The 17,189-nt window shown below is 35.1% G+C and overlaps 2 protein-coding genes and 1 long non-coding RNA gene across 3 annotated transcripts; 2 read left to right on the top strand and 1 right to left on the bottom strand.

Annotated features, from left to right (window-relative positions):
- The first annotated feature begins 2,414 nt into the window (after window positions 1-2,414).
- On the top strand, window positions 2,415-9,798 carry LOC148936328 (uncharacterized). The gene is made up of 2 exons (XR_016139588.1): window positions 2,415-4,245; window positions 6,590-9,798. It is a non-coding gene; the product is annotated as an uncharacterized LOC148936328 (long non-coding RNA).
- Window positions 9,799-12,826: 3,028 nt separating this feature from the next.
- Window positions 12,827-14,185, top strand: LOC105424361 (RWD domain-containing protein 4). Its single transcript, XM_011634552.3, has 4 exons — window positions 12,827-13,047; window positions 13,463-13,572; window positions 13,653-13,848; window positions 13,919-14,185. The coding sequence occupies exons 1-4, from the start codon at window positions 12,943-12,945 to the stop codon at window positions 14,084-14,086; spliced, it is 579 nt and encodes a 192-aa protein (XP_011632854.2). The 5' UTR covers window positions 12,827-12,942; the 3' UTR covers window positions 14,087-14,185.
- LOC105424360 (RUS family member 1) lies at window positions 14,102-16,580 on the bottom strand. Its single transcript, XM_011634549.3, has 9 exons — window positions 16,424-16,580; window positions 16,152-16,312; window positions 15,836-15,996; window positions 15,540-15,732; window positions 15,360-15,475; window positions 15,085-15,281; window positions 14,749-15,008; window positions 14,486-14,672; window positions 14,102-14,406 (listed from the first exon to the last, which is right to left on the bottom strand). The coding sequence occupies exons 1-9, from the start codon at window positions 16,485-16,487 to the stop codon at window positions 14,339-14,341; spliced, it is 1,407 nt and encodes a 468-aa protein (XP_011632851.2). The 5' UTR covers window positions 16,488-16,580; the 3' UTR covers window positions 14,102-14,338.
- Window positions 16,581-17,189: the final 609 nt, after the last annotated feature.

Below are 17,189 nucleotides of genomic sequence, written 5' to 3' on the forward strand. Positions count from 1 at the left end.
AGCGAATATGAAATTAGAGAATTATCGAAGTTGTGTTTATACTTTAAACTTTTGTAGATAATTATGTTCCTTTCTAAAGTTTTGTATTTTTGTGTTAAATATATTAATATATTTGTGTTATTAAATATATTAAATATATTGTATCGTCCATTGTGTAATTGAGTCATTAATTTCTTTCTTTTATTATCGCATAATCTCCTTTGCACTATTATCAGCACGGAGTTTTCGTAAAAATGCAACACAAAGATTTCAAATCTCGGGAGCTTCTGCACAGCGTCTCTACGGTTACTTTTATCACGATTCAAGAATCTTACGAGTAATTAGCAAACTTCATGGACGACAAAGAGCGCTCTTACAATTTTATTATTCTTTTTTAACTAGTTAAAAATTTATAAATATGAAAATTACAATATTTTAAGGAAAGAAAAGTTTTTATTCTATTATACGTACGTATAAAATAGTATCGAATTAATATTTATAATATTTAGATTTTTAATTTTTAATCATAAAAAACTAAATATATTATTAATTAAAAAAATCAAGTCACATATATGAGTTTCCTTTCAATAGAAAATTAATACAAACCAATCTGCATCAAAATAATTTGATGTTTTTTAATTGCTTCCTTAGTTCCCTTTAATATATTTAGCTGTAATATTCTTATCAAACCACAAAAATATAATATAAACCATTTATTACTATAATTATAAATATGTATATATAATAACTTTTTACAAGAATACATGTTATTTTTCCTAATCATCATTAAAAGTGAAAAGAAAGAAGCTAGGTAACAGCGAAAGTGGACAATTTACGGTCAATCCTCAACGGGAATATTTTGTCTCAGGAGGAACCGGCTAATTATAGTTCGAAAAAAAAAAAAAAAAAAACTAAAAGAGATGCGGGTACGCGAGTATTTTTAACATTCTCAGGTAGCGTTCTCTCTCTCTCACACACACACACACACACACACACACACACACACACACACACACACACATACATCGGTCTTTTGTTCGCTTACTACCTATACCTCCGTTGTCTTTTTTAGCATTCGCCGCGCCGTATTTCCCACACGCTTAAACTTCGCCACCTTCACTTATCCAGCATCCTCCGCCTCTGCGGAATAACCGCCGTGCGGTATAATCCTTCGCGTGCAAACAACTCCTCCGAGACCTCGGTCCATTCCGCTCGCGCGCGGGCGCGCGTGCGGGAACGACACGCGATAATTTTATTCCGGCGCTAACTAAATAGGTTCGTTACTCTCCCGAACGAAAACAACCTCGAGTCATTTCATCCCCCCCGGCGACCTCGCGTCCCCGCCCCCGCCCCCGCTCCCCCCCCCCTCCCGCCTCCCTCGCCTGCTTCGTTTCCACCGCGTAGCCGATTTTCTCCCGTGGTCTTATTGAAATTTCACTGCGAGTACACGGTACAGAGGCTCTCCTTTCCTTCTCTCTCGTCCTCCGCCGCTTTCCCTCGCTTTTTGTTTTTTTTTTTTTTTTTTTTTTTTTTTTTTTTCACGGTAACGAAACTGGCTGCAAACCAAGGCGCAATCTCCCGTCGCTTATTTCCCGCGTTTTCTTCCCGTTTCTCCTCCGTTCAGCAGTCCGGCTCGCCATGCTCGCAAAGCACAGCCGGCTGTTCTTTCCGCGAACGGGAATCTCGGACTTCATTTCCCTACTACTTAATTTGTACAAGCATTCCTTATTCTCTCGCTGAGCGTAGCGCGATATTTCTTCCCCGCAATTGCGCCATTGTAGCAATTACAACTATTAGGATTGTAATATAAAAACATGAAGCGTTGTTCTTGTAGAAAAAACCCCAGTGAGATGAAATAATTAAAGCCAAGTCAAGTTGGCAATGGTGGCAATAATTTTTCAATCAACAAATAAGATAAATTAAATTAATATATTAATATCGTATCATAATATGCCACTTTATGCCATGTAATGCCAAGTAGACATTAATATTTGATATTTAATAACGCATTAATATCCCATCGTACCAAAAGCGTTGAAAAGTGTTAGCAATAATAACAATAATACAAGTATGTTTTCACTCTCCATTTTATTAGCTCACAATTAGTTAATAACATCTCATTGTATAAAATTGTTGAAGTGTTAGCAGTAATAACAATAATAATAATAACAATACAAGTATGTTTTGACTCCTCCTGTTTTATTAGCTTACAATTAGTTAATGGGCTATAATCATGATACGTCGAGATTACGTTTCTTTTTTTTTTTTTTTTTTTAAATTCTGCCATTTAAAAACTCTGTCATAATGGACGTAACATTTTTCACACACTTTGGCCCTTATCCGACAGTAAGTATATTCGACGTTTTTCCTCCCGGCTGCAACACTACGACAAAACCCTGCATCGCGTTGTAGAGGCCGCACTGTCAGCTGTAAAATCTTTCGCGAAATATTGATTCCCGTTGAAAGCAGTTTTGGACGCGGCCGAGACCATCCACGGCGCGGATATACTTTTTCGACGAAACGCGTTTTCACAAATTTTCGATAATGGACGGCACAATGCCGTCGAAATGCCGCGCCGCTGCCTTTTCCTCGCGCGCCAGGAAAAGCCATTGTGCGGATATTGTGAATAAAGTGCATTAACTCGGAATCGGTTCCGCGTGGCTTTTCGCTTACTCGCTGGACCAAAACAGATCACTTTCAACAGAACGAATCAGTAGAGGCAGGCAACTGGTGGTTGACGGGCTGAACATAGAAATATAAAATGGTGCTCGGGAGCGAATTAGACAAAAACCCTTTGCCCTTTCCTGCTGTACAAACAACAATATGTTCCAAATATTATAAACTAACTAAAGCTTTCTTAAATTCGAACTCTAAAGTCAACACTTTTAATCCTGTATCCTTGTATTGTAATACAATGATGTTGGATTTTAGAAAGAAATCTCTTTGTTAATTAGTGTCGGTCCACAATAAGTATTTAATCTTTAAGCTATAAAAAATTGACCAATCATAGTCGATTATTCTTTTCATATTCGATTATAATTGGTCAATTTCTTACGTCTTAAAGCTTAAATCACTTATTGTGGACCGACACCCATTTGGGTTAAGGAATGAACGATTTATCATCATTTGGTTTGTTATTTCAGACTAGTGAATAAAAATTATGCGTCTTTCTTAAATAATTTGTTCACCCTAAAGAAGGATTACGAGATAAATGTATTTGCCTCGCGAAAAGAACTTGTCTTGGAAACATCAACATCGTTCATTCTGTTTTAGTTGAAAGAAAAGGAGCTTGTTCCGCAAAAAACGTATCGAAGAAACGATCTGCTTTCGCAGATGGGCAAATATTACATGGAATACGAAACAAATGTGACGCGGGCACTCGCACGTGGGATGAAAGAGGCGCAGAGGAGAAAAGCATGCCGTGGACAAGTCTATCCATCTTGCTCGACAAATCTGGGAAAGCGGAGTCTCGAAGGCCTCTTATGGGGCTTAATAGCGAAAGAAAAAAAAAAAAAAAAAAAAAGGAAAAAAAAGGAAAAAGAAAGATACGGACTCACCTGTAGTCCTGAGAGTCGAGAGATGCTTGAGCGACCTGCTCGCGCGATCAACAGCAAACACTCCGTAGCTCTCATCGCGAAACAGGATGGTTTTGTACGTACAAAAATGTCATGATATCGATCTTCCTTTTTTTCAGGCTTTGCATTGTGCTGTAAATTGACAAGCAGCGTAAACACGATGATAAGTACTTATCAATAGTATATATTTTGTGTGTGTGTGTGTGTGTGTGTGTGTGTGTGTGTGTGTGTGTGGGGGGGGGGGGGGGGTATTTATATTGTATATACAATTTTTATGATTTATATAATATATATTAAATTTAATATACATCAATATATAAGTATGTGTGTATGTGTATGTTTAAACACAATTTTTCGTTATTTTCTAAAAAAATCTTATTATTATTATTATTAATTTACGGCTTAATTAACGCCTTAGTGAAGTCTTGTAAGTTCATATTTAAACTCAACGTGTTTTCGAAACGTAAAAATTTCTATTTTGGGTCATAAACGAGCATCGATTGTTACGCTTGTTCGCACCCTTCGACTCGTCGAAGGCTTGTAGCCGCATCTACTTACGAGGCTAATTGTGATGTCGGACGAGAGTGAAGAGATCGTTACATCGTAGATCATCCATTTATGGCCGCGTAGCCATTTGGTTGCCACGACTTCGCATGAAGATAGAGCCGTTTCAAACGAAAGCCGACCTCCCGTGAGTATCGAGTATTTTGTAATGAGATGGGGGCTTCGATCGAGATTACGATCAATTTTCCCTCCCCCCCTTCCCCCTCCCCCATCACAGTGTCCAACTCTTTTTCGTGTCTTCGATGTCATCTTAGATTGATTTCAAGGTCCTGCTATTGTCCTGAAATCTTATTCTTATGAAATTGAACTGGATAAGATATCCAGTTTCTTATAAACATTTATCTTTTCATAATTTGTTAAACTTTGAAGACAGGTTTAGTAATTATTAGTAATAAAAATTTCTGAAATTTCCTCCACAGATTATGTCATTATTTTCCAAATCTTTTTGCTAATAATTATCAGTAAATATAATATATATATATTATATACAAAATATCAAGAAAAATTTTATTTTACATAATAATAATATTTCTATAGGTAAATGTAAAATAAACATAAAATGAATATAATTTTTCAATAAAAAAACAGTTTTCAGATTTTTCAATCTCTGTTGTTAAATATTGCTAATTATGTGTATGATATAATCCCATCATTGCAGTGAAATCAATTATCAAAAAAAACTTAATATTTTACAACTGAAAAAACAATTATTTAATTTTTTTATTTAACGTCAGTGTGAAATTTTATTTACAATGTTTTCCTTTAAGTGCGTCTAAGAAGCTATTTTTTTCAAGATAATTTCTTTCTTGTATTCACATTCAATTATTTGAATTAAAAACTTGAATTTGAGAACGATTAATTATAGCTTGAATGGAAGTTCATTCAGATTCAAATTCAAATTTTTACGTGTTAAAAGATCTTTGAAAATCGATTCTCGTCGATTAAACAATGGACGCCGACTCTATGTAATTGGGTTCCGTTCGGTGTTCCGGATCGTTGTTTTCGGAATGTCAAAGATACGAATAACTTTTGCAATCTCGTCGTCTCTCGCCGAAGTAGGTGTCCATTGATCCTTGCACGCGGTGCGGCGCCGAACGAGAATTCATTGACTCGGTGAAGAACTTGAGCGAGAGAGAGAGAGAGAGAGAGAGAGAGAGAGAGAGAGAGAGCCGTGCTCCACGACGAAACGGTTCTGGATTTCCGATTCTCAATTGGAAACTTCCCGTGCCTCCCGTGCGATAGTTGGGACCGGGTGATTTTATGCGCTTTTAGATAGCACTTTGCTTCATTCTCTACCCACGTCAACGTGCGAAGAATGCGAAAGCGTTACGCGAGGGAAGTTATACGAGCGACGCAAGTCACTTCCAAAGAAACTTTGTTAAACAGGAAAAACCGCCAGTTGAAGAAACTGCAAAATTGGACAGAAATCAACAATGTGACAAAGGATAACGACAACGGTTATATTTCGTGATTAATTGTAGCAATTAGAGTAAAAAAATATGGTTAAAAAAAAAAATCACATTGAAAAATTGATTTACGCGCTGAAAATATATATTAAAAAAAAAAACAGTCTCTTGCTAAAGCACTTAAAAATTTGGCCCGATACAAATCTGAAGATAATTTTGTTGTCTCGGCGAAATAATTGTGTAGGACACTTAAATATGATGATAATAATATTGATAAAAAAAATTTTATATTCTGCAAGCTAATTTGAATATCTTACAAAATTATCTTGATGACTTGACAAAATTATTCCTAGATTTGTGTTCGATCAAATTTTTATATACTTCAGCGAAACTATTCTTTCCGTATAACAAACATGATATCTATTGTTTGTTATATTGCGCGCATTAAACATTAGATCGCTATTATCACACATAATAAATAGCATATATAATAATTGGTATACGACAATATGTTACAATACAATACAGAAATTCCTGAAATTTTAATTTGACTCTTTATACTTTCAAACTGTTCAAATTGTGTTAGGACAGTTATCCTCAATTATCCTAACAAGACAAATTGTGACAAAACATAGAAATATAAAAAGAAGACATTAGTAATAATCAAAATTCATGCGATGATTATAAATATATCATTGAAGAAACAACCAAAGGATCTCCTAACAATGAGATTCATTGTGAAAATTTACGTAAAAATTTTAGCGCTTTATCAATTAACATTTTTTAATAATAAAATCATACGATTACAAATTAATCTAATTGCTAGGCAAATCGAGTAAGACTGAACCTTATATAACTTTAAACAACATTGTTATATATTTTTTAATAGGTTAATTATAGGTTTTTTTCAATACAATATACTATATTATGTATTGTTGAAATTGTAAACTCTTTCGATATCAAAAATTTCGAAATAAATAAATATCCATTTTTATCTAGTAATAATCATCACTATGTACTAGTAGCATTTAGAAATTATTTATAATTTGTCGTTGTTGTTTTCAGGTCAAAATCGATGCGGGATACCGTCTTCCTTGGACGTGCAGAGCATTTACGCATTTACGCGAGTGCGTTAATTTCCGTGAATCTACCAGCGCCAGGAAAACGATTTCTTGCCACGGCACGACATCGGGACATAACAGATGGAGAGGCGCGGGGGAAACCCTCCTCCCCCCCCCCCCCGTCGTCGGTAATCATCGCCGACGACAACACGGTAGGCGGTCGTACTTCTTTCGTACAACTTCTTCGAGGGCGACTCTAGATCCATGATTCATGAGCCATTCCTCGCGCACGTCGGAGAGGTTAAGGCCACCGCGTGGATGCGGCCGCGAAACCGCGCGATCGCCACGATCTACGAGTCCCTCGGGACCTCCCCTTCCGCGGCTGAAGAAAATTGAAAATATCGAAGTTCTTGGATTATCGCTCGGATGCTCCGAATATCTCGGGCCCCTTATATGTTACACAAGAAGAAAAAAAATTTATCCTCGAATCTTCCTCGAGTCTTGTTATTCGACAATTAACACTTTTTCGTGATATCGTCAAAATTACTGTTAACGCTCGCGTTACTTTTTACGTTACTCGTAGAAAAAATTTTTTTAATATTTTGTAATAATAATACTTATTTTTAGCGTTTAAAAGTAATATTTGTACTTTTTCTAATAATTGTGATAATAAACATTTACATATTTCATATTATAAAAATATTAAAAGTATTTTATCCTTGTCTTTTTTCTCAATTTTTTCGTATTAGTCATCCTCAAAGAAATCCAGTTATTTGACTTGAATTCAATTCCGACAATTGTTAATGTTGGACGTGTTTTGATTACTATTAAAATTTTTATTGTGAGATTTTACAAAATATCCTATTATATATCTTATTATTACTGTATAAAACATATACAAATTAACAATATTAATTTTCTTTAAAAAAATGTTTTTTTAATAAAAACTGTAAGACATGCGATATATATAGCTAAGCAAAGTGTAGTATATCTAAATTACATACCTCTAATATCTACCTGATCCCATTTAGGGAATTTATCATGGCGAAATATGGCAAAGTTTAACAGTGCCATGTGACGCTGCGGGATAGTAAAGATTAAGGATGTCGCACACCGAGGCGCCAGCGCCGTTCCAATGCGTATGCACGATCTCAAAGATGACAAACTTCAAAGGAATTACAAATTAAAGTGAAAGAAGGTCAAACATGTCCGCTTTAAAACTTGTTTCCGCGACGGAGGAAAATCGTATTTAAGCTTCCGCGAATTGGGTCGCGGTTCGGTTTTTAACTCGCTAAAATATATCTATATAATAAAACACCGCGAAGTAAGACCTAAACAAGCTGCGAACGTTGAACACTTTAAACTTGTTTAAATCGCATAATTCTGAGTGGATTAACCATACTTGGTAAATAGGTACACGAAAACCCTCCCAGGAAACTTCCTCTCGCGAAATGCGGCTCGGCAACATCTTTTAATATAGACAGTTTCCATAAGCGTATGTAAAATTAAATTGAAATTTGACTGAGTCTTCAGTACTCTTTTTTAAAGGCAAGACCAGAAAAAAATCCCTAAGTAATATTTTTGCATCTTTCCGCCTGTTGAATTTTCAAAAAAAAAATCAAAAGATGTTGATTAACGCGCGCGCGCGCGCGCAGTTAACTTCTAATAGCGTAAGATTACATCTCCCTCCGCATAAACCAACGATCCTTGCCGCGCCATTGCCGAGCCCCCCTCCTTCCCTCCCAAGGGGGAAATTTAAAGCGGATGCGAATATCCGAAAATTCCAATTCTCACTATGAATACAAATGTCCGATGGGGACCCCTCTCCCCCCTCCCCCCCCCCGCCACTTACGTAATATCGCGCTTATCTCGCTCGCTCGTTCGCTCGTATCGTAAGTCGTGTCGGTGTGTGGCGAGCTTTAAAAGCCCGGCACTCGCCGGGAAAGTGGTGCCGCTCTGAATCACCGGCGATATTCCTTTCTGATCGATGCGCTCGCGACGATGCGGCGCCTGCAGGCCGTCCTTACTTTCAAACGAGCGCGGCCCGGCACGAAGCGAGCGCATCGCCGGCATCGCCACGATGGCGGACGATGGATGGAGGCGCACGATGGATGCGGAGAAAACCGCGGAGTCGCGTTAGCGATCGGTCGACGATCGCCGCTACGCGCCCTTCCCGATCGGTCGATCGGGAAACGGTGATCGGCGGATAGTTTTTATGCGGAAGTAGATCGGACGAGGTGGAGCGTCGAGATCCGGGCGAGATCGGGAATCGAAAATCGAGACGCGCAGCGCCCGTTAAGGTCGCCTCGAAATTTTAAGTTTGTTCCCGCATCGGGCTGCAACACATCCTCCTATCTCGCTGTTCGTTGTAGCTGCTTCAAATATATATTTCATTTCAAGTTCACGAGTTCAGCTACAAAAAAAAAAAAGAAAAAAGAAAAAAAAACAGATCATTTATCATTCGATGCGAAACGCATAGGGTCTTATGGGATATCTAATTAATATCTTCAATCAGATTAAGGCAGGATTAAGACTGTACTGGGACATTGACGGGGGCAAGAAAATTTGCGAGAATAAAATGGCAAATGGTCCGTGCAAATGCAACTCTGAAAGGTGAAATTAGCTAAAATTAAAAGTGCACGATGATATGTGTTAAAAGGAGAATAATGTAATTGAATATGTTAAATATGATGTAATGTAATTGTAACGAAGAAGGCGAGCAGAAATGTTGGAAATAATGATAGAAGAGAATAGGTGACATATTAAATTTGCCGCTAAGCATTTACGATCCCAGTTTTCCATAATGGATTTCTAGTGTAGCGGATTTAATAGACATTTTGATACCGCAATGACGTCAGTATTGTTCCGCCCGTCAAAATGCAAGAGAAAACGCGTCAGCTAGGATATAATAAACTTCTGGAACGCACGTATGTTCATAAATATTGACAGCCAGCCGACATAATTATTAATTACCTCGTAATTACTCGCGCATTTCATTAGGGCCGCATTTGCTTTGTGCAGCTGGAATGTGACAAGCGGCTTTTAAGCTTGTTGCATGCATTAAAATAATTCAACAACGTATTATGCGAATTAATGTTTCGATATAATATAATAATAACATGCTATACTTATATATGTGTAAGGTTATAATTTTGTAATCCATGATACGGTTGCAAATAATTAAAGTTAAAACAAATTAAATTAAAGCGGTCAATTGTAAAAAAAAAAAATACATTATGAATTATAAAATAATCGAATGCTTCGATAAATGCAATTTGTTTGTATTAATAATCGGATCTTTAATCGAATCAAGCACAAATTTCTATATCAATTCGAAATTACATCCAGTACAAGTTTCTCAAGCAGAATTGTCGTCTCCAAATGTTTTATTATTAACAATTTGTTTTTATTTATTATTCATTTTCCATCTAATCACATTCCATCGCATGCATCTCTTTTTTCGTGAAACGAATATATCACGTGAAATGGCGCTACTGAATAAACATAGCGTAATATATCTGACAAATCAGCTATTTGGTATTTGAATCATCAAAATGATTTTAATTATCATAGTATCGCGAATATAAAGTGCAATCAAACTACGGTGCCATGTGTTTCATCGTCATATGTTACCATTCGTCCATAATGATATATTTATAATAACAACTATTCCATATTTCTTTAATCTCTTCTCCGTTAGAGTGAATCAAGAATAAATTAGTTTCTGATTAATTTCATGAAATTATCATTATATAATGGAAAGCATAAATAAAATAAAAATAGACACGCATATTGATTTACTTATGCACATAATGAAGAATTAAAACCGGATAATAGACTTGTCTATTATTAGCGTAATAATCATTCTAACACAAATCGTAAAAAAAAAAAAAAAAGAGATTTAATGACGAGACGAAATAAAAGACAGATTATACATTCTCTTTCTGTTTTTCTAGAATTTTTCATTTCTAATGTTTCAAATTAAATCAGGATAAAATCACAAATAAAATGCTCTCCCCGAATTTTGGTGCTCAGATGATGTAAAATACGAAAATTATCAAGGCCTGCGGCATACAACAGTCCGCTCTCACAATCTTTTTTCGATTATCGAATCGAAGAGATCTCAAAATCGAATGTCTCAAAAGAAACATCTGAGTTCCTCACGTGAATCGCGATTGCATATATGCCGTCGCGAATATTAAATTGACCTCCCCGAGATCTATCTACAAAACCTCGCCTCAAGATTGGCTCCAGCTGAGCTTTTCTTACAGATCCCAGCTCTAAGCTACGTGTAGGACCAATAAAATATATTCAATTTAGAGATTGATAATATATAAAATCATGTCTGCCTGATGAGCATACGGCCAGTGTACCATAAAAATCAAATCTGCTGAAACACATAATTTTTCGTTTTCGTACGCATCTTACGCGGATTAAAGCGCGTTTCGGCTAATTCAAAATGCGCTAAATTCATTAGACAGACGAAGATGGGGAAAGCGGGATAATGTGGCACATAATTACGGACATAATCGTGTCCGACGTCGCCGTTTACGATACACAGAGAGGGAGGATTTCGGACGGAACGTGAGACGGACGGACTCGTCGAACGGAAAACTCGCATTAATCCACGGCATTATGCACTTCCCATTTTCCGCCGTCGCCGTTGCCCCTCTCTCTCCCCGTTGATCCCGTTCCCCCTCACTATCCGCTTTTCGCTTCATTTCGCCGACTCGCGTTATGATATGGCGATATTTACCGTGATGGCGTACGGCCAAGGCGAGGGGGGAGGCCGGCCATTTGCTCGATGTGCCGATGCGCTACGACACCGGACATCGGTGGCACGAAAAGCGATCGTACATTTCCGTTTTTAATGCTAAATCTAAAAGAAGAAAGATCCGCCCGCTTAACTCACGTGATTAAATTCCGCGAATTGGATGATTTATCTCGCGTCTCCTCCAGTTCATTCGTAAGTGGAAAGGGTCGTTTTCGACAAGAACCAAGGACAAATTTTACCGCTTTTAAGATTACGTCGTTTGTCGTGACTTATCGACTTATTTATTATCTCGCGTTAATTATTACAGAAACTGATTTTGTCATTCATTAAATTCCAAACAGAGCACATTTTATTAAGAATTTTGAGAAATACCATTCGCCTAATTATCTCGTTATTACATCGTCATAATATAATTTTCTGTAATGCCAAACACATGTAAAATGTGTTTAAAACAAATAAATATTTTTAAATGTTCATTGTGTTGTTTATTTATTAACAATTTTATTAATTGATTATTATTAACAATTTTAAAATCTCTTAAGTTATTTGCTTAAGTTTTCTCAATTGCTTGTAATCATGATGAATGATAGTTAATTAAATAAAAATAATTAATGAGTCTATTTTTATGGTTTTTGTTGTATTAAATATAATACTAATGTAAATTCTCTTTAAATATAGGATCACACTTTAAATTTTAATAGTATTCATCATAGTTATATCTTTGTTTCCAGATAGCCAAATCAATCTCAGATTTTACAGAATGTTTGAACTACAAGCTTTATTTTTTCAATAATTTTGCAACTTTGAATAAAATTATAAAATAAAATTATAAAATTTGTTTAGAGACTCTAATCATTCTGTGAAATTGTAGCTTGCTATATGTATACGAAGAATGAAATCTAGATAAATAGCTAAATATAAATTTGTGTGTGTGTGTGTGTGTGTGTGTGTGTGTGTGTGTGTGTCTAAATATATATATATATATAATAAAAACTCCACAAATCAAAAATTTAATCAAATTTAATTTAATTATAAGCCAATTGACTTAAATATATATTACTGGAATTAGTAATTATAATTTCTTAACGTTAGGGTTAGTATAAAACATCAATTTGTTCTTCAAATCAAAGGTCTAATAAAAATATATACCTCAAAAAATGATTGAAGAGTATTTCACTAAATTCTTATTTCTTCGCCAGTTTTAATAGCAGAAAGATGACGGTATTCTATAGCTTGAAGAGTAACAAAATTGTTTAAAAATCGACGAGATTGCGCGAAAATTCCACTTTTTTTATTTTTGCAAGAAAAGATTAATTATTCACGAAATGATAGAATTAATATCTCATTCATCTTCAATACAGTATTTAATAATATAAAAGATTTAGATCAGAATTTGTTTAACGAATTACCGTACAAGTGGCGTCCTCTGATGGAGAAAGCGCGAGACTGAGCAGAATTTGTGATCAGTTGAGTGGTTAATTGTTGCGCCATGGGAAGAATGTAACAATCGCTTAACCTAAAAATTCACAGAGTGCTATTCGAGCGTGGTGCAAAACGGTCGGTGTCTAGTCCAAGAAAGGGAGATGAACGATGCCGAGCTCCAGGAAGAGGAAAGAGAAGTTTTACTCTCGATATACGATGGCGATCCGGCTTTCAAGCAGTTGACACCCACGACGTTTCAATACAAGGTACGAGGATAGCGTACCTTTAACTTTCATAGGATTTTTTTATCTTGTATCTTCTTATATCTTCATCATTCTTCTTATTTTCATATCTTCATTACGATTGAGCTCCTACTTGAATTTTTTCCTTGAAATCTCTATTTGAAATAATTTAACATAAATTACACTACATAAGTAACACTATCGAAAATGTTTGTAAAGTAACTGCCCAATTTGGAGTATGCGGAAAATATCTCCTTGATAGCCTCACATTGTGTATTATTTATTTTTATATTATCGTAACATTTGTACAACATTTGTTTCAAGTATAAAGGAAAAAAAGTTTTAATCATTAACAAACGTCTTTCATTCGCACGTCGCAACAATATTTGTGTCAAGACGAATTATGTATTGATCATATGATAGTATTTTTTTTAAACAGTATGGGGAGGATAACGATATGAAATCATTTCTACTGGAAATTTCATGGGGGACAACGTATCCTACGGAAAAACCGACCATCAATATGAATACATTTTACAATAAACATATGTAAGTGCAGTCAAGCGGCCGCTCGACTATTCTTAGGCATTCGATTACTTTGATTAAAGATGAATAATTGGAATACACAGTGTGCAAGAAGTAAAGGACAAGGTGGTGAGTCATATAGAGGCAGAGGCTGAGCAGTGGTTAGGTAGCGCTATGACGTATACGTTATTTCAATCTGTCCAAGAACATTACACAGACTTAGTGTTCATGCAACCAGATTCAATCACTGATATAAATTCACATACTAGTAAAGTGAAGATTACAGAAGAGAATCAACAGGTACATTCATTACATAAAATGATTGATTTATCATTATCAAAAATATTTTATAAATATAATTATATGTAAGATCGAGGAAACGATAAGGAAACCAAAGAAAGAACATTTGAGTAAAGCCCAGAAGCGTAGACAGTGGAATAAAGCAGACGGTAAAGGTGAAAGGCAACGAGGATGGAACTGGGTAGACATTGTAAAACATCTATCACAGACAGGACCTAGATCGGAAGAGGATTCATAGTTTAAGATCACACCATTTTGTACATTGACATTGTAAGAGACGTGTTATATTTTTATAAATTGTTGGAAATAAAATCATTTCCTTATCTATTTCCCAAAATGGCTTTATTCTCATTGCCAGATCATTATTATCGTTTTCTGATTATAGTCAAGCAGAAGAAATATTCTTTTAATAAAGAATAATTAACAATTGCAAATATGATTGCTTCTTAGCAGTTGATCCTTCCCATTATAATTCATATAATAATCTCTATTATTTACTTTTTTCTGTAGAAAATCTCCATGCATCAACTGCCAATAAATTCGTCCCTGTTTTCCATCCTAAAATTATTAATTATGTATTATATTTTAATATTATTATATTTTAATATTATATAATTGATTTAATAAAATTACATACCATTCGCTTCTAAACTACTAAGGAACACTTTATATTCATTAGAGACGATTACATCTGTAGCACAGACACTTTGAATAGCTATTGATAGCTGTACGTTGCTATTTGAATGGGTAAATATCTTGTGTAGGATATATGCATTCAATAACGGATACGATATTTCAAATGTTTCAGATTTCAATAATATGTCCTATGTAAGATCACAATATAATTATAGTATAAAAAGCATTAATGAAAAAAATTATAAAAAGAGCTTCATTACTTACTATTGGTATTTTTCTTGCTATACAAATATAGAAAGCACACATGGAAGCATAAAAATATGCTTCCAGTATTTCAGTCGACTGTACATCCTTCTTCAGTATTATAAATATATTTCTTTTTTCGATATCTATTGTTATTATGTATTTTCTGTCTTCAAAGAATTTTAATAAAAATTCCATTTCTGTAGATGAAATCACATTTCTTCTCAAAACTTTTGCGAACGACATGCCAATTTTTATATCAAAACCACATATATTTTTGGCTGGAAATAATATTCAGAGATTGTTAAAAATTTTTTATGTAATAAATATAAATAATTATGTAAAACAATATCTTACTAGGATTTTTAAATAGAAGTACCGATTCTTCTTTATTCACTTTTCGTGGCTCAGGAATTTGTTCAGTCGTCATATAATTTTTAACAATTATAGCCAGACGATCTTCATTGAATGTATCTAAACACAATGCTTTAACTGCTGAATAATTTGCATAGAGATGGACTGCCACCAGGAAGAGATACAATTGTAATAAATATCTATATGTATATCACTTCATCATTATTAATATTTATATTTATAACGACCAGATACAATAAATAACATAGGATACATACTGTCCATCATGGAATAAGGATAATATAAAGATTCCAAAGAATGATGCTATTAGATTTACACATGTCTCTTGACTTCCATCCTTTGCAGAGACATCCGCAACGTTATTTTGTATTGCCTATAACAAGAAAATAAAGTAAACTCGGCATAAAGATTAAATGCTTGTATAAATAATTATTCACCTGGTGATGAATCAATGCTATTCTTGTAGCTCCACCAGCAACACCAACAATAGACTTCATAGTGGTTGAGAGACACAGAATTGCAACGGAATATGAAGAGAAGTATGGCACAAGTAATTCTATCCCTTTGGCTACGTCATCCAAAATATCGGCAAACAATCTCCATTTTTTGCATTGTCCATCTAATTTTGTACTGTAATAAGAAGAAAACAAAATCTCATTATTAAGCATTACAAGACGAAAACTTATAATAAGCATTCTTAACTAAAGAATACCCATTCTTATTTTCTCTTTACCCATTCCACCATGCGAACATTATGCTTCCAATCATTCCAGTGCCACTCTTCAGGATCCACGTTATCGCTGCCGCCAAAGGTGTGGCATTTGACTCGCCAACTCCTATTCCTTTCATAATAGAATGAGTTGTTAGCGTACCTGTTATAGTACTCGCAAAGGCCTATGAAACGTTAATTTATTATTCCTTGTAAGTCACTTTATCCGTGATATAAAAGGAAGCATCTATTATTACGGCATAAAAATTTACATTGATGCACATTACCAAACAATATGAAGCACATATGGCTTACCAAGGATGGACTTAAACCAACTAACCTGCACCGTGTCCCATATCTGATAAGCCGTGTAATCGGGATGCACGCTGTCTGGATATCCCTGCGGCAGGAATATCTGTTTGAGGATCGACGCGATCCGGAAATGAAAGGCCTGCGACTCGGTAGATCCCGGTAGTTTCGTCTCGTTCGCGGTGAAGCCATCTAGCCAACAGGTGTCAAGCGCGATCGGTGTGAGGTTAAGATGCGATTGTCGCACGATTGTACACGCTGAGGATGATCTGATCGATTGTTATCGAGGATGAATGACTTTACCTTCTGACTTCACGTAAACTGTCTCTCTCTCGGTCCCGTAGCTTTCGCGAAACAGAACGCGCATGTTCGCACGGAGAGAACGCTACTGCACAGATCTGCTCGCCACGTTTATCGATGTGTGTGTGTGTGTGTGTGTGTGTGTGTGTGTGTGTGTGTGTGTTGTGACATATGTCAGCTGTTGATTTAGGTTTAAATACCATGGATGACTTCGATCATAAACAGTTAATTTAATCGGCAATTAATTCAACTGATTTATTGACAGCGACGTCTTTGCTTGTCTAATTTGTTAATTTTATTTTGTGTGTGTGTGTGTGTGTGTGTGTGTGTGTGTGTGTGTGTGTGTGTGTGTGTGTGTGTGTGTGTCAAAAGATCAAGTTTTAATTATAAATTGATTAATTACGAATTAAAATATGATAAAATTGATTTTGACTTCTATTGTATTCCTTTCTATTGTTGTGAACGCATTCAGTTTATATGCATTGAATGTTTAATTTTATCCACAAGATAAAGATATTTATATTATTTGAAATTGCTTGTAAGAATATGTTTGGCTATATTATTTTTAATTTAATTTTTTTTCATACGTATATCAAAATAACAAAACATTAATTTTTAACAAATTAGAGTGTAAATGTAATTAATTTGATTAATTTTGCTAAAATAGTGTATGTATATATATATATATATATATTCCTTTCCATATTTGTATACAATTTAAAATATACAATACAGTAATAAAAAATTAATTTCCAATTAATCCTTTGTC

The sequence above is a fragment of the Pogonomyrmex barbatus genome, unplaced genomic scaffold, assembly GCF_055798465.1.
Source record: "Pogonomyrmex barbatus isolate J1 unplaced genomic scaffold, ASM5579846v1 scaffold23, whole genome shotgun sequence".
Lineage (NCBI taxonomy): Eukaryota > Metazoa > Arthropoda > Insecta > Hymenoptera > Formicidae > Pogonomyrmex > Pogonomyrmex barbatus.

Excerpts from the sequence above, each read along its gene's own strand:
- LOC105424361 (XM_011634552.3), top strand. The coding sequence starts at position 12,943 with ATGAACGATGCCGAGCTCCAGGAAGAGGAAAGAGAAGTTTTACTCTCG. Across the intron at positions 13,048-13,462 it reads CCACGACGTTTCAATACAAG|TATGGGGAGGATAACGATAT; the intron begins GTACGAGGATAG and ends TTTTTTAAACAG. Across the intron at positions 13,573-13,652 it reads ACATTTTACAATAAACATAT|TGTGCAAGAAGTAAAGGACA; the intron begins GTAAGTGCAGTC and ends TGGAATACACAG.
- LOC105424360 (XM_011634549.3), bottom strand. The coding sequence starts at position 16,487 with ATGCGCGTTCTGTTTCGCGAAAGCTACGGGACCGAGAGAGAGACAGTT. Across the intron at positions 15,997-16,151 it reads AGATATGGGACACGGTGCAG|GCCTTTGCGAGTACTATAAC; the intron begins GTTAGTTGGTTT and ends AACGTTTCATAG. Across the intron at positions 15,476-15,539 it reads TAGCATTGATTCATCACCAG|GCAATACAAAATAACGTTGC; the intron begins GTGAATAATTAT and ends TTCTTGTTATAG.